The sequence below is a fragment of the Ailuropoda melanoleuca genome, chromosome 11, assembly GCF_002007445.2.
Source record: "Ailuropoda melanoleuca isolate Jingjing chromosome 11, ASM200744v2, whole genome shotgun sequence".
Classification (NCBI taxonomy): Eukaryota; Metazoa; Chordata; class Mammalia; order Carnivora; family Ursidae; genus Ailuropoda; species Ailuropoda melanoleuca.
Window position 1 is genome coordinate 108,210,230 of NC_048228.1, and position 20,198 is coordinate 108,230,427.

General features: G+C 55.3%; 1 protein-coding gene across 4 annotated transcripts in view; it reads right to left on the minus strand.

Annotated features, from left to right (window-relative positions):
* Positions 1-20,198, minus strand: part of RGS12 (regulator of G protein signaling 12) — a 113,319-nt gene that overhangs the window by 14,975 nt on the left and 78,146 nt on the right. For all 4 annotated transcript variants that reach the window (XR_004628947.1, XM_002916551.3, XM_019796769.2 and 1 more), the window contains 8 exons: positions 7,267-7,436; positions 6,630-6,722; positions 5,737-5,880; positions 5,200-5,379; positions 4,784-4,937; positions 3,003-3,079; positions 803-997; positions 416-489 (listed from right to left, as the gene is read on the minus strand). Coding sequence is in view for 3 of the 4 variants with exons in the window: in XM_002916551.3 (XP_002916597.2) it covers positions 416-489; positions 803-997; positions 3,003-3,079; positions 4,784-4,937; positions 5,200-5,379; positions 5,737-5,880; positions 6,630-6,722; positions 7,267-7,436 (1,087 nt within the window). In the remaining variant the exon portion in view is untranslated. The remainder of the gene's footprint in view (positions 1-415; positions 490-802; positions 998-3,002; positions 3,080-4,783; positions 4,938-5,199; positions 5,380-5,736; positions 5,881-6,629; positions 6,723-7,266; positions 7,437-20,198) is intronic.

Sequence of the window (20,198 nt, forward strand, 5' to 3'; positions counted from 1 at the left end):
GAGGGCACAACAGTGTGGCAGTACCGTGGGATCACGGGTCAGCGCCAGGCTGTGGCTGTGGGGCACCTTCAACATGAGAAGGAAGCCACGGGGGGTGGGGGGGTTTCCCGAAGGTTTCCAGTGGGCTGTCACACCCGGCAGAGAGTGGGCCCCCCCCAGCAGATGGCCCGCACTCTGCTGTCCCACCTGAACGCCCCTGGGTGCGGCGCTGCAACGGCCGTGACACGGGACAGAGAGTGTCTCCTTGGCCCCATGGGTCCCCCGGGGCTGACTGCAGCCACTGCCCCCCTCCCCGGCTCATGAAGGGGGCGCCAGCCTTCCTTTCCCAGCCCAGCGTGCAGGGCTCTCAAGGACGTCCCCAGAGACAGCTGTGTGGCCCGAAGACCTCAGGAAACATCAGGAGCGTTTTTCGTACCGAAACAAAGTTCGCTTTTCTAGCCGCAGGTCCCGAGACTCCAAGATGCTACTGTCTTGATGCAGCACCAGAGGCTTTGCAGGAAGAGAGCAGGGGCAACGTCACAGCGGGCTGAGCGCGCCCCTCACGCCCCCCGACCCTGCGGGATGCACAGCTGCGCGAGCCAAGGAGCAGCTACGTGAGTGTGTCGAGGGCTCCTGCAGGGGGCCAGGCTCCAGCGGCAGAGCCGGCAGCTACGTGAGTGTGCAGAGCCGGCAGCCTGAGGGCCTCACCCAGACCACAGCCTCGGGTGACTGGGCAGGTTTAGTTGACCGAACAGACCCGCCATTCCCCCCAACCCCACCCACGGGCAGGGGAAGGGCCCCGCGGGTCCACACAGCCCCATACCTTGTCCCCGCCCACCAGGAAGAGGTCCACGGCAGCCCCGTTGATGCCGTGTCGCTCGCAGAGCCCGGTCAGGACCTCTTTGATGGACAGCCCCGCCTTGACAACCACCACGCAGGACGTCCCGTCGGGGAGCTGGACGCAGCAGTGCTTGGCGGCCTTGTCTCGCTCAGGCACCGAGGGCCTGCAGGCTTCCGACTGCGGAGCCGGGAGACAAGTGTTACGGGCAGGTGCGCAGGGCGCCCGGAGAAGGGCTCTGGGGGGCTCGCATGGGCCTTGGGAGCCGGCACAGGCCTCCCCCGCACGCAGCTCTGTAAGTGCAGGAACGCCGCGATGAATGTACGCGGGTGCCACACACGAGAAGCCCCCAATGGTGTTGGGCTTCTACGGTAACACAGGACGGAACAGAGCAGTCTGCATCTCAGACTGTCTTCCAGTCTCTCATGGAACCATTTCCAAGGCCCCATTTCATGAGCTTTCGTGCTCAGAACAGGATGGGCCCTCCCATGGTGTTTGCAGGGCTCGCGTCTTGGCCTCCCTGAGCTGGAAGCAGGTGGGGTCATTCTGTGGCACCCACTCCCCCTGCCTCTCAGTCCAAGGCACTGGGGACCCACCAGGAAGGCTGGATCGCCGGCAGAGGGCCTGGGGCCCAACCCGGGCCGGGAGGCCCCCCTGCTGCTTCTCCTGGCCTTCCTGGCCCCTCCTGCCAGAACTCCCAGGACTGGAGCCCTCTCTGAGACGCTGGGAGAGGCAGCGGGGCAGCTCGGACAAGGGCTCAGAGGCAGGAACACGCCCCTGAGGGGTAAAGATCCCCCATGCAGATACCCGCCATCAGGTCAGGAGAAACCAGTGAGGGGCAGGGGTGGTTTGTTTTTGACAATTCTGTACATTACTCAATGCTCGGCATAGTGAGGGTGGGGAGGGCAGGGCCCCGATCCTCCTTCAGCTGCTGGCAGAGGGCCCACCCCACCAGCGCCAGAGACAGGCTGAGGCCTCGGGTACACTTTTGGCCCAGAGGATGCTCGACCCCTCTGCCTGGGTGAGGACGTGGCCCAGGTTCACCTGCCCCCCTCCCAAGGCCTCCTGGCTGCTTAGCGCTCAGCAGCGAGTCACGCCCGCGGGATGGGGGAAGGCGGGCAGTGGGTCCAGGGCACTGCGGCCTGAGGCTTTCGGGAACAGCAGTGTCTGTGATGAGATTGTCTGCGTTATTCACTGACTAACCAGCACCAGGACCCACACTCAGATGTGGGGGCTCCTGAGTGGGCAGGGCGCAGACCGAAGGGCCATCCGGGGCCCTGTGTGTGCCGCAGACCTCCGGTCTCTCTGTGGACTGTGAGTTACAACGGCATCCAGCCGGCCCCCCGCAGAGTCCTCCTCACACACAGCCTGCCCTGGCAGGTGCTCCCCCCCACTACCTCCTGACAGTCTGGAAATCTCTGCCACCCCAACTGCATTCCGGAAAACGTAGTTTGAGGGTGGTAGGCCGATGATACAACAGCCCAATTATTCCCTTCCCGTGGATGCAGATGCAGGAATAAAAGGGTCTTTGTTTTAAGCCAGAGTTTTGGGGTGGTTTGGCGGGCAGGAACAGTGAACCAACACGTGGTTAAACCCCTCCGGCTCTAACTGTGACACAGGATAACCGAAGAAGGAATAACATGCTACATTGTCGCTTGACAACAAGTGACTAGGCTGTTGGCAACAGTAAGGGTTTCCAAACCCGGTATCAGACAGCAGCGGACAGCTAGCAGGCCCCTCCCTGGAGACCGGGCCCATGCGGGCAGGGCACGAGGAGAGGCGGAGCCCCCGCCGCAGCCAGACCCCCGCTAGCAGAAGCGCAACACAGGAAGGCTTGCTTTAGTGGGACATTCGAACGGAGACAGACACAAGGCACCTAGCTTCAGGGCCCCTGTCAGCTCTCAGTGGGAGCTCAAAACACGGCGACTGGATGAGAGCAAGGAGACATCCACAGTAAATCCAGAAGTATCTTCGGAACTCAAGGAGCAGCCCTCCCCCATCTGCCAAATGCGTGCCCGCGCGGCCAGGAGCGCTAGGCTGGAGCGGGCCCCGGGCCGAGCCCCGCTCCGCACGTCCAATGCACGCATTCATGGGGCTTTGTAGGCGTGGGCTCTGTGTGACTGAACACCGAGGTGGAGTTCGTCAATCAGCTGTAACCCTGGGGACGGGGGAGGCGGTGACTTACCAGGTCCAGGCTCCCCGTGGAGGACACGGAACCCTGTGACTCGCGACGGCCCAGGCCTCCGTTGGCGTGCAGGGGCTCTTGATGGGGAAACACAGTGACTCAGAAAACCAAACAGCACCAGCTCTACCTTTCCGCACCTCATACCAGAGCCCCACTTACTGTCCGTCTCCCAACCCCACCCTTCAGGCTGAGCAAAGGACACAGAGGAGTCTTTCCGAGGCACTGCCTCCCCTCTCGGACAGTCAGGCGCACCTCCTGGGCACAGCCAGACTCCGCGCTCTGCTCCTCCCTTGGCCACAGCCGGCCCCCGGCCCCCGGCCCCCCAGCAGCTAGCAGCAGGTCAGAAACACAAGTCCACGCTCCTGGTGCAGCACCTCCCTTCCCCTCGGTTAATCTGGGACTTTTATTTCAACATGTGTCTTCTGGGCCCAGATGAAAATATTAGCTGCTCACTGCATCTCTGCCCAAGGCTCAACTCACTTCTTCCTACGAAGTCCTCAAATGAGCCGACAACCATGCCATTCTCCACCACCACCTGAACTCACTGCTGTATCTTTGGCTAATCTACAGATCATGAAAACGGACACAGAGAGGCCCTTTGAGAACACAGGAGCAGCTCCCCAGTCATGCCACTGAGCCACGGTTGGCAGCTGTAGGCCGTGGCCTGAGGAGACAGCAGCCCTGGGTCCCACTGACCTTCTGAACCACTGGCCCACCTCCCAAAGCAGCAGATTCTCAGACAACCAGGTTAGAATCCCTGGGGAGTGCCCTGGAACCAGATGCCTCTCTAAAGATCCGCCCGGTACAGGAAGCCCAGACTCCTGGGGTCCTGCTCCGGTAGACAGACAGTACGAGGTAACTGCTCCTGTCTCCCAGGGACTCAGGGGTCCATGGCCCCATTTAACAACTGCTCCTGCCCCCACAGCGGTCTCTCACTGATCGAATTCTGCAAGTCTGTCTGCCTGTCCTGTAGAAAGAACACTTGCATTAACCACCCACAGCATGACCCAGCAGCATGGCCGTCTGTAAAATGGGCACAAGAAGACTGAGTCTGCCGGCGGCGCTGAGGGGGAGAAAAACATATGCTATATAGACCGCATGGCACGGCACAGCCCCATCCCAGGAGCTGCCCCCACCTCTCACCTTGCCTGTGCTCTCTCCATAAATGCCCCATTCAAACTCGGGGACCACAGGCCTGGAAAACAATCCCTTTCTCGAGAACCTCTCAAGGAGAAAGTCCCTCCAAAGCCTTTCTGCCTTACGCTTTCTCACACCTGCCTGGTGTCAACTGCTCTTTCTCTGCCTTATCCAGAAAGCTCTCTCATCCCTCTGACCCACCCCCCAGGACGAGCCTGTCCCTCTCACACCATCTTCTGAGCTACGCCCAAGAAAGAAACCAAGGGAGAACATATCTAAAATAGGTGACCTTCCAGATTTACAATAATAAGAAATGACAAAGGCTCATGTAATCCTACGAATACCTAGAAAAAAGCCTAGCCGGGAAACTGAGAGGCTGTCCGGGTGCACAGGGAACAGGACACTTGCAGTTTTCTTCTCCTCCCAGTTTCCTACCAAGAGGCCAGGAGAGGACTGGACGTGAGGCCCACCCCCACGGGGCACCCTGGCCTGAGGGGGAGCGGGCTGGCCCGCCCCCAAAGGGCCACGCCCGGGGCACCACGCTGAGCTCTGCACACCCCAGATGCGCCCTCTTGGCCCAGCCCCGCCACCCCGCCTGCGCCCGAGCGGGCCGCCTTCTGGCCACGCATCTGCACACCACAAACCGTTTGCGTGGTCGCCGTGCTCCTTCTTCTTCTGGGACCGCCCGGTGCTCCTGGTCCTCGACCAAGAGAAGAATGCTCCTTTCCGCTTCTTCTCGCTGTCCTCGTCCCCCAGCTCCTCATTCAGGGATCTTCCTGATTTCGATTTTCCGCTCAGCTGCCATCCAGTGGAGACGTTAGCATAACATGATTTCAGCGTTACACGAACCGTGCAAGGAAGCGGAGGAGAGCTATAAAGCCATCTGCGGGACGGCTCAGACCCTCCAGTGGCTGCAGGGCAGCTCTGCCGCGGCCGGAACCCCCACCCCCAGCCACAGGCACAGGGCACGTCCCAGGGGGGCTGCGTCCCGGAGGCCTCGGCTTTCACTCCCCACAGAGCAGCTCCCCTCTCTGAGAGGACGCAGCCGGAGCGCAGGCACCTTTTTTGGCGTGGATACGCTGGAGTGCTCCGAGCTGACGCTGTGCTTGGAGGCCGGGCTGCTGGGGACCTGCTGCGCGTCGGGGAGTGAGCGGCCTTCCACCTCGGCCAGGATGCACTCCTGGTACAGCTGGGACTTGAGAAAGCGGGTGTAGCTGTCGAACTTCATCAGGTTGAAGATCTGTGGGGCACAGGCAGCGCGGGTGAGCTTCCGAAGCAGCGGGCTAGCGTGCGGTCCCGGAGAAGCTCTACCTTGTTACGTAGGAGCGAGACCCGGAGTGATGCCCGTCACAGCCACGCCTCTGTGACGTCACACAAAGGCCGCCGCAGGGGAGGCCACGGAGAGGTAGCCGAAGACGGGCCCGCCCGACCACAACCTGCTCCCCGAGAACCCCGGGGGGTGGGACGGGGCTCCTTCCAGCCACACCACACCCGTCGGCATCTCTCCTCTCCGTCTGGTAGCCGGCTCGTGAGCACACTCTCCCGCAAGGGGAGAACCCTGGTGGGGAGTCCCTGTGGGAAACTGAGGTGCAGTCACCTGGAGCTGCTGCTCCTTGAACATGTCGGGGTGAGGAGCACTGAGAATGTCGTCCGCCAGCTGGGCCTGGCTGTCGATGTTGACGGGGGTGGTGGCTTTGCTGCACAGGAACTTGCTGAAGATCTCGCGGGCCCTGTAGGAAAGCTGAAGGACACGTGTGTGAGCGGGACGCACGGGACACAGCCCCCCATGTGCACGTGTGCTGCTGGAGTCCCTCCATAGTCTACACACCGGACACAGGTCCAAGCACTGGATGTGTTTTTTTAAGGCTCAATAAATATTTCTTGCTTGAATAAATAAATAAAAGTCCAAGCCAGTACAAAATTTTTCACCAAATAGGCTCCTCCCTGAATTTTTTCAGTGGGCCACGTAACTGTTCCAGGGACTCGGGGGCTGCGGCCAGGGGGGCCCAAGGTGCGCCGTCCCATGTGCGATGCCTCACGTGCGTGGCCTCAGCAAAGGGGGAGCTTGGTCTGTGCAGCACGGAGAGTGGAGAGCAGATAGGAGGTCTTGTCTGTGGCGGGTGGAGGACCACGGACAATGGCCTCGAGTGGGCAGCAGCGCGGACCAGGACCAGCGCCAGTGGGGGCTTAGCAGCCGGCACGTGCAATGAGGCTGTACAGATGGACATTGCTGGGGGCTCTGCTGGCTGGGGACTGAAGTTGCCCTTTCAATAAGTTGAGTGGCAGCACACGTGCTGCTAAACGTTTCACGGCAACGGCGTTCACGCACATCGTGTCCGGGCAAGGTTAAATATCACATATATGAAGAAACTTACTCTGAACAAGAAACATTTAGAAATCACACGAGGACATTTTTACATGGACCTCAAGGTGCACGAGATGCTAGCTCACGGTGAGACCACCCCACACTCCAGGCAGGAACACACTTACCTCTTTTTTGTCGTGTGCAGGGACATGGTTAAAGTATTCACAGGCCTGCCAGAATAAAATGTTTTCTTCACTGAATTCCTTCCTCAGGAAATCCTAAGAAAAACACCATCAATGAACCCTCACGCACGACCAGGTGGTTACCAGGGCATCTGCCCTCCTCCGAGCTGTTGCTGCATTCCTACTTCTTCGCTTGGGTTCGCCCTTCACAGACACGGGGGCCGACAAGCACCCCTCCCTCACTTACCTGACGCCACGCACGACAGACTGAAAAGCCGCGCACCCTTTAAGGGCTGCTGAGGTGCTCCCAGCTGTTTCCTCAAGGGCAGAGCAGCCCTTCCCCCTATCCAGCCTCGCCACATGTAGCCGGCCTTCGAGCGTTTACCAGAAGCTCCCGTGACCCTGGCTGCGGGGAGATCCCCGACGCAGAGCCAAGGCCAGGCTGGGCAGAGGCCCCCTTCCACCCCTTGGCCTCGAGCGCACCCAGCAGGTGGGCAGGGGGAGATCCACCCCCCCCCGTAGGGCACCATGGCGACCGCACCACCTCTGTCCTCAGGGTCTGAGCCTGGGGTCCTGCTCGAGGAACCCCGGCAAAGGGTGCAGATGGTCCCCTGGGCCCCATCACACCCCACCTACTCACAGAGAAGTATCGAACACCGAGAGGGTCCTGCAGAAGGCGCTCGAACGACACGGCCCAGCTGGCGGCCCTCCTCTCGCGTAGGCGCCGGCAGCTCTGCACGCTGGGGAGGCTGGCATTGCTGCTCAGGCTGTGGTTGCTCACGCAGTCCTTCAGCTCAGCGCCGGTCAGCTCTGCGGGACCAGCACACACCTCACCTGCACGTGTGTCCCCCACGCCTGCCCAGCAGGGCCCGGCCAGCCTTCCGGGGGGGCGGCCGGGGGCTCTCCCCAACGCACCTTGCTAAAACACACGCTCAGTCAACAACACGCACCAAGCGCCTCCAACGTGCCCAGCGCTGCTCTAGGGACAGGGAACGAAGCGGGAAACAAGACCAACCTGTCAGTCCTCAAGCAGCCACACTCACACACACGGAGCAGGGACAGCGGCAACCACAACCACGAGTCCATGGCCGGGCGCATGCCGCAGACACAAGAGGGCTCCCCGGTGACCCCGTGTGTGAGGCTTGGGAGGCTCCAGGTCACTGTGGGGTGAGCAGAGGGAAAGGGGCACAGGTGGGGCGTCCAGGACCTGGGACGCCGCCCTGCGTCTGGAGGGAACATCTGCCGTGTGAAAGGATGCGCTCACACGTGTGCCTTGCGCTGCATGGCACGGTCTCGAGGTAGAAGGGTGGCATAACGCCCAAACGTCCTATGTAACCTCACAGGTTGTGACAGCGCTAGAGACCACGTGCTGCAGGAGACTGGCCCCCAAGCCTCTACAAAATAGCCCCAAAGTGCACGAGTGCCTTTGTCTTTTAGGCGAATTCCCGAATAACCCGCTCCCTTCACAAAGGGAAGGGGAGGTGCTCGGGGAGCCCCATGTCACCGTCTCCCACCTTGTGTGAGTGGTATGCTGGGGCTCCAGGTCCCCGCATGGGCAGGCCTGGTCAGTGAACCCAAGGGAAGGGCCCAGGCCGGCCAGGAGCAGGACCAGACACACATCCCCCTTCCCTACGAACAGCACGTCCCACCATCCCACATGGGGCTGCTCCCTCCGTGGATCCTGACACTGAGGAGACAGAAGGCCGAGCCACGGCCTACCGACCACAGAGGACACGGGACAGGAGAATCCCTAACCCATGTGGGTGTGAGGCTTGGAGGAGCAAAGCTCACTAACGAAACAGGGCTCATCTGCTACCCCCCCGCCCCGCCCCGTGCTCCTGTCCCGCTGCGCAGTCAGCCATTGGGGCTGGTGGCAGGAAGGAGCCCAGGGCAGTTCGTTGGCTCTAGCTCTAGGCCAACCACTGGAAATGCATCTCCTTAGTGATGAGGGGCCAGCAGGGGGGTAAGTGAGGACCAGCGAGGCAGCGAGAGGCCCTGCTATCCCGTAGGCTGACGCCCACCCACGACTGCATGGAGAGAGCAGGGGGCAGAAGCCCGGCCTGCGGCCGCCATGCACACAACCAGGAGCCCAGAGGGCTGCGAGGAGGCCACGGCACAGCCCCGCTAGCCCAGAGAACAGAGGGCCAAGAAAGCAGAGCCCGAAATTTGGTCAAATCGGACCCATGTGGTAACTAGAAGCCACTTGGGCAGGAATCATTCAAAACTCAAAAAGCATTTAGATTGGAAAAGAAAAGAAAAATAGAAAGTCAAAGAGTAATACGGTAACTTACACTGCTATAGAAAAAAATTACAGTAAGAGTCAGAAGATGAAACAAGACGAGAGAAGAACAATTTTCATTTTTCTCTGTGGCTCCATGGAATCCCCCACACGGTACGTGTTACTTTTGAGGTGAAAGCCTCGTGGTGGAATCTGCCAGCACTACTCACCAAGGACGGCAGAGAAGGCCCCGGCCCGGAGCCTGCCGGCAAGATGCCAGGCTGGCCACATGGCACGACGAACCCCTGCCAGCCACCGACCACAGCACAGCCAGCCACGAGGGGTCCGAGCAAGGCCCCCAGAGCACGCGGCAACTCCGGGTTCGGACCACCTGGAGTCACCGTGCCGCACCATCCCACGGCCAGAGCCCCCCGAGCGACAGCAGTCCGTTTCACACTCACACACAACCCTTTCCCCTGATGTGTGTCCAGAAACTGCAGCAACGAGGGGCAGAGCCCCACAGATGTTAATTCTCCCTAAATGAACATGGAATCCCAACGGATTTCCCAATAGATGTTTTATTGAAACCAGACGGCTGAGTGTAAAAGTTCACGTGGAAAACGAAACGTGAAATGCTGGGAAAACAAACCAAACCAGAGCCAGGAGGCGGGGGCCAGCCCCACCTGGCGCCACACCACTGGGGGGGGGGCAGTGTGGACACGTGGCTGGGACAGAAGGCCACACGGCACAGGGGCAACTGGAAAAGCACCTAAGAGAAGATCAAGTGGGATCCTTTTGGGCACACTGAAATAAATCTCACCTGGACCCAAGGTTTCAATGTAAGAAATCAAATTAGAGAAGCTCTGGAAGGGAAGACACGAGCCCAGAGCCGTGGGCAGCAAGACGGATAAACGGACGACACCAAACTCCGTGGGTGGTGCTGCCGGCGCGGATGGGGGGATGCGGGGGGTCAAAGGTACGAGCTTCCAGTTACAAGACAAACAGGTCTTGGCACGCGGTGAGCACAGCTCACAACACCGTGCTGCAGAGGCAACAGTGGCGAAGAGAGCAGATCTTAAATGTTCCCATCCTAAGAAGGAAAGCGTGCAAATGTGTGTGGCGACAGATGTTAACCAGACGTGCCATGGTGATCGTTCTCACCATATACACGAACACCGAGTCACCGTGTCATACACCTTCAGCCCACATAACGTTACCCGTCCACTGTACCTCGATGAAAAATAAAAATGAAATATAAGTTAAGAAACACCATAAGCTGGGTCAAAAGACGAAGTGTGGGGAAATACACACAATCCATCACATGGACGAAGGACTAATTTTCTTTATATTTAAGAGCACCTGCACATCACTATGAAAAAGATGCGGAAACCAAAGAAAACTGGAAGAACGGTGTGGCCGGTCACTGAGCGGGGGCCCGAGAGGGCCCCCAACCACATATCCCTGTGTTCAGTCCCACCTACAGTGAGCTCAAGGTGAATCTGAACGAGCTATTTTGTACCTTCCTAACAGGGTAACGTCACAATCAGCTGGGTCTGAGGCACTTTCCTGCTATATTTTATGTTGATAAATGAGGCGATTCTCACAAATGAAATAATTTTCAAAACACACTGTTAAGTATGAGCACCAAAACATTCTTTCTCCAGCCTTTTTTTCCTTGAGGCAATAAAGGCTGAACTGAGGACTGAGGGGTGAACAGAAGGTAACTGGCCTCAGAGGAGCTGGAAAAAGCCTTTGATGAGGGGCCAGGTGTGCCAAGGCCCTGGGACAGAAGAGGCATGGCTCCGAGCCAGTGTGTCTGGGCTTAGGGGGAAATGGCAGGGCCGAGGAGCACAGACTGTACCCTGGGGCAGTGAAGAACAAGGGAAACTCAAGACACTCCTTCACAGCTCCATGGGCCTGGCTAGTACAGGCACCGAGCTCCACCCGCAGGAGGGCGCAGGTGAACAGGGCCGTGAGGGCAGGGGAGCATACAGGAAGACAGGGCGCCAACTGCAGACAGAGCAGCCGAACCCCATCACGGGTGGTGGTGCTTTCTGGTCTCCTGGTGTCTGTATTCCTGCAAAGCAGCCAGCAGAGGGATTTGGAACACCTGCCCTCCTCGCTCCCAGGGCACGTGGGGCAACAGCGAGGAAGGGTGCCTGGCACCCCACCCCGGACTGGGCAGGTGCTGGGGGCCGCGGCCTGAGGGCACAAGTGGATGAGGGAAGACGCGGCTTAACAGAACTTGGAAGTCAAAGGTGACCCCATCTGTTGACTAAATTTTTATGAAACCTGGCAAATACTAATTTTTTAAAGACTCACAGATCAACAACTGACACTTTAAAAGTCCAGTGGAGAAAGAAACTTTAAAATTAAGTTGGGGAACACCTGATGCCTCACCCACCTCGCACATCGCACCCCACCAGGCGGCTGAGCTGTGACCCCCGGCACACCTCGGGCGGGAGGCGGGCCGAGATGCACGCCAGGCCGCACAGCCAGGGTGCAGGAGATGAAGGGGACCAGGCCCGTGGCTGCAGACCCACTCCTCCTGCAGGCTCTCACGGCCCCCACAGAGCTGCGGGGGGTCATGTTGCCGCCAGGCTCCCCCACCGCGGGAGGAAAAGCGGAGGCTCCTTCCCACGGTCTCCTTTTGTTCCCTTATGTTTTGTTCTCATTGAAACCACAAGGATGCCCGCTGGGCCTCAACTCCAGTGCCAGTGGAGCTTAGAGAGGGAACTTGGGACACAAGGACCCTGAAGGAGCTGCTCCCCGACCCCCGCAGGGCAGGCACACACTGATGGAGGCCATGGACTGGGCCGTTTCCCTCCCTACAGCCAGATCTCGAGGAACGCGCATTCTTCAAAGTGGGGAAATCAGACAATTGCTGGCTGCATAAAGCCTGTCAATCCGAGTTCTCCTGACCATAAGGTCTCCTAGCAACTTTGACTGAGGGCGCGTGGTGGATGCCAGCGCCCTTGTGGGGAGTGGGCGCTGCTTGGGTGGGCTTCAGATCCGGGCACCTTCCACGCGTCCTCACCACAAAGGGACTGGCACCTTGCTCTCGATACCCACCGTCCAAGTCTGAATTTCCTAATTCCACCTTCAGACTCGCTCTCCTGGAATTGTTCCGCAACACGGACAATAGTGCACATTTGAGAAAGCACTGATCCCGAGGGCCAGGGCCAGACAGGAGAAGGAGACGGCAAGGGCCAGTGCATCCCCCTCACCGCCTGAGCCTCTCTCCCGCTCTGAACAAGGAGAACACAGCAGATCCACGAGGACCCCCACTGGTCCCGCCTTAGAGCAGCACGCTAGAGAACATTCCCTGCGGCTTAGTTTCTTTTGTTTCTTTTCTCTTTCAATTGACCAGTTTCAGTCAAAGAAACGCTTTCCTGGTGAGAAAGTTTTTAAAGTCCGTTTCAGATTTGCTGAAAACTGGAGAAGCCACCCCCCTTATACTGGCTGGATAATCATGCACGTTACATGTTATAAACGATGTCGACCATTCCTTGGGATTACAATTTTACAGCTAATTCTGCACCATTATCTCATCGGAACATCCGGTCCAAACCATTATCTCACACTCCTTAAATATGTAAATCACAACTCGAGGTCAGGGTCCGGGCCACCTGCCCTGGCTGGCCGGAGCCCCCTAAGCACACATACCTGCAGTCTGCTCAGGTCAGCCAGCCCCCGCAAGCATGACAAGGCGCACAGACCACGAGGGACTTTACCTGGGTAGAGCTGATAAGAGCCACTGTGATGCCACTTAACCAAATACTTCCAACCATGCACCGCAAACCACCCCTCCGAATCCATACCAGGGTCAGCCGGCACAGCCCCCAGGGCCCCGGGCAAAGGCTCGGGCCACACACAGAGACATTGTTCCCAGCTCACGCTCCCCAAGGAGGCCGGTTAGCACACTCCCCGCCACGACCCCCGACAAAGGCGATGGTCCCCCTTCGGGCTCACGCAGAGGAAACCAATAGTGTACTCAACACAAAGCATCACAGGACCCATGCATAATTCACGGGGACCTTCAGCCCGCTGCTGCTCATGGCACTTGAATTATTTAGTCGGCCGAGCACTACAGAAGCTGGCTGGAGGCTGAGTGCACAAGGGGGAGCCTTCCGCGGAGCCTCCCCACAGGCCGGGCGGCAGTGCGCTTCCAGTGAAACCGGCAGCAGCGGGAAAGGAAAAAAATAAATACTCTGCTATTTATGATAATTGTGCGGCTGTTAAACTCGTATTTAATGTATCTGAAAAGTTTTCTAAATCCCATAAACATAAAGGCCTGACTTTTCAAAATGAGAACAGAGTTCACCAAAAACTGCAGGGTATCAGGAACCAGTATTGAGTTGGGTCATAAAGCATCACAATTTGAGCAGAAGCACAGAAGCTTTATTTACAAAACCTGCAGGGGGCGGGATCGGCTCGGGCGGAGGTCTGCCGCCCCTGCTCGCTGGGATGCGGGCCGGCTTCAGGGACTCCTGACAGTTCCAGGAGGACAGAGACCTGAAGCGTGGCCCCTGCTGGTCCTGTCACCCCATCAACGTCCTTTTTGGCCTCACGTTTCTGAAGCACATGAAGACCCCCACAAGCACTCGCCGGGGAGTTAGCAGAGTGTACGAACGGGCTCTGCTCCTTCCTGGCCCCAGGGTCTCTGGGTTCCAGGTCCCCATGTGCACGAGGCCAGAGCAGGTGAAGACGCCAGCATCCCTGGAGACACAGCTGGTGCGACGGGCTCCGAAAGGCAGAGCCCTCAGCGGCTGAGCCAGACGGGGACGCCCAGGTGTCTGAATCGGCAGGTGCGTGCAAACATCTCCACCTGCACTAAAACTGCACCTTCTGAGGGCTCTATGTACCATCTTCTGGGGCAACTTTCTATTTTCATGTACTTTCAAACTTGAAGGAAGGTGACAAGAATAGTAAAAGGAACTCCCACACACCCTCTACCCAGATTCACCAGACATGTACCTACACTCTGCCCTATTTGCTAGAACATCCTGTCTTTGCTCCTCCCTCCCATCCTCCTTCTCTACGCACACACGCACGCACGCGTGCACACATACACATTCCGAGCCGTTGGAGATTTAGTTGGAGACAGCGCCCCTCTTTGCCTGTAAATACTTCAGTGTGCATTTCTGAAGAATGAGGGCACTCTCCTCCACAGCCACAGTACAATCACCAAACCTGGGGAAAGCAGCACAGTCCGTATTCCAATGTCGTCGACAACGTCCTTTCTAGCTATTTCCCCAGAGCAGCCCAGGATCGAGTTCAGGATCACACAGCTGTCGTGTCTTCTAAAAACTCCCAGCCTTTGTGTTTCCAGACCTCCACCCTGGCCATTATTTTGTAGACTGCCCCTCAATGTGGGCTGTCTGGTGTTTCCTCGCGATTTGGCGGGAATCTTCAGGAAGTGACATACATCCTTCTCGAAACCTCTCATTAGGAAGCACGGAATGTCAGTTTATTGCAACCCTGGTGATGTTTGGGTGGGGCACCCGCTTTCCCCACCACAGGGCTGCTGTCTCCTGGGGGGCCAGGGGGTGACGGGCACATCTGGTCCCCCATCCGGCACGTGGCCACCACCCTCCTCCACTTCCGGTTGGTATTCCACTGTAAGGAAGAGCTTTCCTTTCTTCCCCATGTTTACAAATTCACGTATCTAGATGAGCAGGTACTCGGTGGAGTTTTATTTTATTCAATGGCTTATAATCCATAAATATCTGGAGTTTTTTCTTCTCTTATTTGTATGCTCTGCCTCCCTTGGCGCTGGCCCCTGTGTCCTTCCGGTGAGCCTGCATGGCGCACTGAGTGTCTCCTGATTTTCAAGTGTGCTTCCCTTGCTCCAGACCAGTAAGGCTTCAGGGACAGCTGGTTCCTTTTACTGGACAGTGGTATTCAAGCACAAAGATCTGCATGCGAGGGGGGCTTGCTGCCACCGGCCGGTCTCACTGCTTCCAGGACTTTACAGCGGACACAGCTAGGAAGCAGATTCACACACAGCCACACAAGCATCTCTACATTTAGCTGTACGTCTACTAAAACCATGAGTTCATACTGACACCTCCAACTCCGACCCAACCCCAAGCACGTTCTCCTTTCCTAACTTTAACTCCCCCCCAACCGTGGGGAACTGGGCTCCCATCGTCCTGGATTGTATTTACTCATTTGCTCAAACCCAGCACACACCTGGACTCCCTACAAGATCACGCAAGGATGGCTAACTCATAGCACCACAAAAAATAAACCTACTAACTACGGTCAATCTTTCTTCGCAGTTCTGTGTATAAAGTATGCGCAGAGTCAAATGCAGAGTCTTAGGTGTAGGACTCAGTGAGCTGTAAAATTATGTCATCAACCTTTGGAAGCCTGAGTTTGCTCACCAAGCAAACTCGTCCACTCTTCAACCAGGCCTTGGGAATGCCTGCCACCGGGTCACTACAATGGTGAAATTCAGCTGCAGGGGGGAGCCCAGGTGGAGACTCGGGCCCCAGGATGGTGCCTTGATTTCCCATTAGGGCAGAAACTAACATTTGTAGGGTTTGGGGCCAGAACATGAATGAAGGACTTCATCCTATGTGTCTAAATATAGACACATAAAAGCATCAAGGAGCTACCGTGTTGCTATGTAAGCTGTATTCTATAGCCTTCCTTCAACCTGGAAGAGCAGATCTGAATTTAGAATCTGGAACTTGTCTGAGCTCTGCACTGAAATGTGGCAGAGTAGGGGGGGCTGTCTGCACCCCACCACCTTCTCTTCCCACCCCAGCTCTGCCCCCATCAGCCTCACATCCAAGTCTGTCACATCATCCCCACAACAGTCCCCCTTTGGACCGAAAAGTGTTCACTTCATTCCCCAGTTACCAACAAATCAAAGGCAGCAAGGCCATTTTTCCCCCCAAAGAAATCGTATGTGGAATCCTTCTGAGAGGGCCCGCGTGGCTGGGGAAGGAAGAGGGCCCAGACGAGAACAGGTGGGCCAGACCTCGGGCTGGCAGCCTATTCTGTTCACCCTGGGCAGCCCCACCCAGCCCCTGTCCTGCTGGTACTTACAGAGCCCCACTGATCACCAGAGCACAATTCTGGAACCCTATAAGCCCTTCCTCAACACATGTCTAGAAACTCTTGCCGAGGTCAGAGGACCTCCCGGGGCCTGCCTGACGGTGGCCAGGGATGGTGCCGAGCCCACGGGCACATGCTCCACGGTGAGGCCCCTGGTGCCCCCACGGCCCGATGACACAGCTCTGAAGAGAAGGTAAGACACCGGCAGTTCTTATGGAAGCTCGGGGGCACGAAGACACGTGGGCCCAGATGGGAGAAATCTAAACTCTGAGCCTTTCCTCGGGCAGTACTACAAGTCTGATTTATCACCGTTCTGGCAGAGCAGAGCAAGACACACTTTCCACGTCTGAAATGACACAAGTCCTTCTGGAGAGTGAAATGCCAAGCAGATGGGGTAAAATGCTGCAAGAGCTCACGAGGCCACGTGAGTGGGCAGAGCAGTAACCGAAAAGGGTCAGTGTGGGAAGTGTGAGGCAACAAGCGGAGAAGGGCGCATCTTGTCGCTTGAACACTGAATTTTCAGGATTCTGGTCTCAGAGCCATCTACTACGACCACAAGTGGCCAGCGGACTGAAGGTGGCACTGACCACAGGCAGCCTCCAGGACTCCCCAAAAAGGGACACGGGGCATTTTTCAAAGATGAACCATTATCAGATTCATTTACTACACTGGTGTGAATCTAAAAAACGTGCCTTGTTCACTTACTAGCTAATTCTTTCTGAGATTAATTTATTTCATTTCAATGAATGAAGCACGCTACTTTACGGACATGCTGTTCTTCTATCCTGGTGCCAGGGCCGCACAGGACATGTAGCTCTTCCAGCCACGGCCTGTCCTGTCCACGGGACACTGTCCAATGCAGAAGCCCAAGGACCCCAAATTCGAGCTCCACGAGGAAGACTCAAAATGCTGCTAACCCCTCCCCACAGCCGAGGTAGGGCCACCCACGCAGAAAACTAAGGCACAGCGAAGGCACCGGGCCTGCACTGACACGGGGCAGGGGGAGACGAGGCCAGGGGCTAGAGCGCTGGCCCTCAAGAAGGGAAAAAGATCGAGCACCCAACACTAAAGATGCTTGCAGCGGCAGGCAACATCCTTCCCCAGAGACGGCGCTCAGGGACCACTCCTGTGAGTGGAAGAAAGGTAATCGTGAGACCAAGGCGAAGACCCACTTGACACGGCGGTACACACCATGCAGCTGTAAGCTGGGACTTTCTGGGGACAGTTATGGAGTCATGGAGTTCTAACAAAGCTGGTACGGTAGATAGAAAACTAAACACAGTGGAATATCTGTGCCTCTTCTATGGCTTCCAAAGAAAACGATCACATTTAAAAAGTCCTTTGTCCAAAACTGGGTTCCAAAAATCTGGTCCCCATGCTGGTCCCATGTCCCCTGGGGGTCTTCAGCCCCCCAGCACAGAGAAAGCTGGTGTTCACCTGCTGTCCCTCCAGCAGCAGGGGGCTGCAAGGCTCCGGGGATCATGGCCAGCAGACTGTTTCTCCAGCAGGTGGGACTAAAGCCTGGGGTGCCCACCTCGCAGGCTGGCTGCAGGGATCTGTCAAGCCTGACTCTTCTATGGAAGAAGCAGGTGATCAGGGCTTCGCTATACGGAGACCCCATTCTCTATGTTCTCTTCCTAAAACTGGGTGGGGACATTTAAGATGAACAGGAGGTAAATGGGCCACCTCTGGTTCTCATTTACTTGATAGATATGGCTGAAAGTCTATTCTGGGGCAAGCTCTGTCCCAGAGCAGGAATCTCGCCCAGCTCCCCCGGGGGGGCTCACAGTGTGGGTTCCACAGTCACACTGCCTGGTTGAATGAGAGCCCCAGTCTTCCCAGCTGGGCAAGGTTCTCACCCTTCTGTAAAACTGTGGTAAAAGTCATGTATCAACGTCATGGGGATACCGGGAGAACTCCCCTCCTTACTGACTGTTGTGACAAATACTCCAGGCACATAGGAGGCATTCAATAACATCGGTTGAGTAAGTGGGTCATGTGTCCCAAATACACGAGCTAAGATGTGGTTCAGGCTAAAAGGCACATAACTTGAAATTACATGTATCTTGCAGTTTTAATGCATAATTCAAGAAATATTTTCTCCTTTAAAAAATCTAAACATCAATCTAAAATTTCTATTGATCATTACCTAAATTCCCTGCCCTGTCTTCCCTCTCCAGAGAAAACCCATTTTATTAATTTGGTGTTGATCTTTCCAGATATTGTTTAATGCTTTTGCCAACATACATATGTTCCCATAGAAACAATGTGTACTGTTTAGGAAAGCTACGAATTTTTATCTTTCTGAATTCCATTAGTACTAAAAGGCCTGGCCATGTGGTTGATGCGCTTTGGGTTTTCTATTTCAATGTTAATGTCATTCAAGAATAATGATTATTTGGTTTCCTCCTCTCCAAGCTTTTTGAACTTATTTCTTTTTCTTGCCTTACACTGTTGGCCAGAATTCCCAATACAATGTGACATAGTTGCTGAGACAGGAAACATCCTTGCCTTATTCCTGGCTCTAATGAGAATGCTTCTAATGTTTAACCATCAAGTATAACTTTTAAAAATCAGAGCAGGTAATTCTATCAGATATTCCTCTAGCCTCTATTGTGATAATCACACGGTTTATACTCTGTCATTCTTAGAGACTTAGCACAATCTGTTTATATGCCTGTGATATTCCACTACCAAATGTAAGTCCCATGAAGTCAGGGGCCCTGTTTGGTTTGCAAATGTATCTCCAGTGCCCAAAACAGTTTTTAGGAGAAAGTAGGAGCTCAAATATAATTGCTAAATGAATAAATGGTTCGTTAGTTTCTGCTTTATTACTTCCTTAATCTTAATTTACACTTATTTTTCTGTTCTGTTTTCCTACTTTCTTATGTTGAAAGCTTAGCTCCTGTTTTTCTAACAGTTCATTTCTATAATGTATACATTTAATGCTATGAAATTTTCTCTGAAAACCACTTTGGCTATATCCCATGGTGTTAATATGTAGCACTATAATTGGGAAGCAGTTCTAAATCGTATTGTAATTTCCAGTTTAGTTTTCTCCCTGACCCATAGATTATTTAGAAGTATAGATCTGAACTTTCAAACGTGTGGATTATTTTTTTTTGTCTTTTTTATGATTGACATCTATTTAATTACACCGCTCAGCATATGTGCTCTGTATGCTATAAATATTTTTACAATCTGTAACAATTCCATCTCTGGCATAGGATTTGGTCAACTTCAGTGAATATTTCACACACCTTTAGAAAAAAGTATATTCTCTATTAGGTATAAAGTTCTATATATACCTGTTAGATTTTATTTTTCCATTTATTTACCAGCTTGGTCTCTTAGTTTCTGAAAAAGGTGCATCACAGTCTCTCCCCAGGGGTACGTATCCACATGTATTGTGGTCCCATCTAAGTTTGCTTTATAAATGAGATGCTCTATTTCTGGTGCACAGAGCTTCTCTTCTTACATTTTTTTTCACTTTGAGTTATTTTGTCTGAGATTCGTATTCTCATACCAGTTCTTCTCTCTTAGTATCTGCCTGTTGTATCTTCCTTCACTTGAGTATTTCAATCTGCCAGGGTTGTTTGTTTTAACATTGGACTTGCAACAATCTAAGTGGAGAGTTTGTACCGTTCGATGCTTTTCTTCCCATGGATCCTGAGATCTTCTTCAGGACCTGTCCCTCCGGGCAGTTGTATCTGCTTCCAGCGCTCAGTTGTACTGAAATGCAGTCAGAACAACAGCGACACTAACAGCAGCAGCTGGGTCGCTGCAGCTCGTGATGACGTGCCAGGTGCTGCTCACGGTGCACCACATGCCTAACTCACTTAATTCTCATGAGAACTCTGAGCTCGGTCCCGGGGCCCCACTGTGCAGATGGGAGCACTGAGGGACACTGCCAGGGGCAGAAGCAGGATGTGACCTCACTGTGCGCCCTGCTGCCTCTCACACTCCAGCCCCCACTCACCCCAAAGGTCTGAGACTTGCCTTTTCTGCACCATCTCTAATGCTTCAAGCTGACCCACGTGTTCAATTCCACTGACACACTGATGACTCCTGAACTTTCTGCATTCGGTATCCGTTTATCCAACTGTCTACACAGCATCTCCCCTCAGACATTGAGTGCGCGTCTCAAAAATCCCAGGTCCAAAGCAGAACTCTTGTTATTGCCCCACTATCTGTTTCCCCCCATCCTACTTCTTCCCATCCCTGCAAATGCCACGATTATCCCCCTAGGCACCAAAGCGAAAACCCAGAGGTCGGCTTTGGGACCC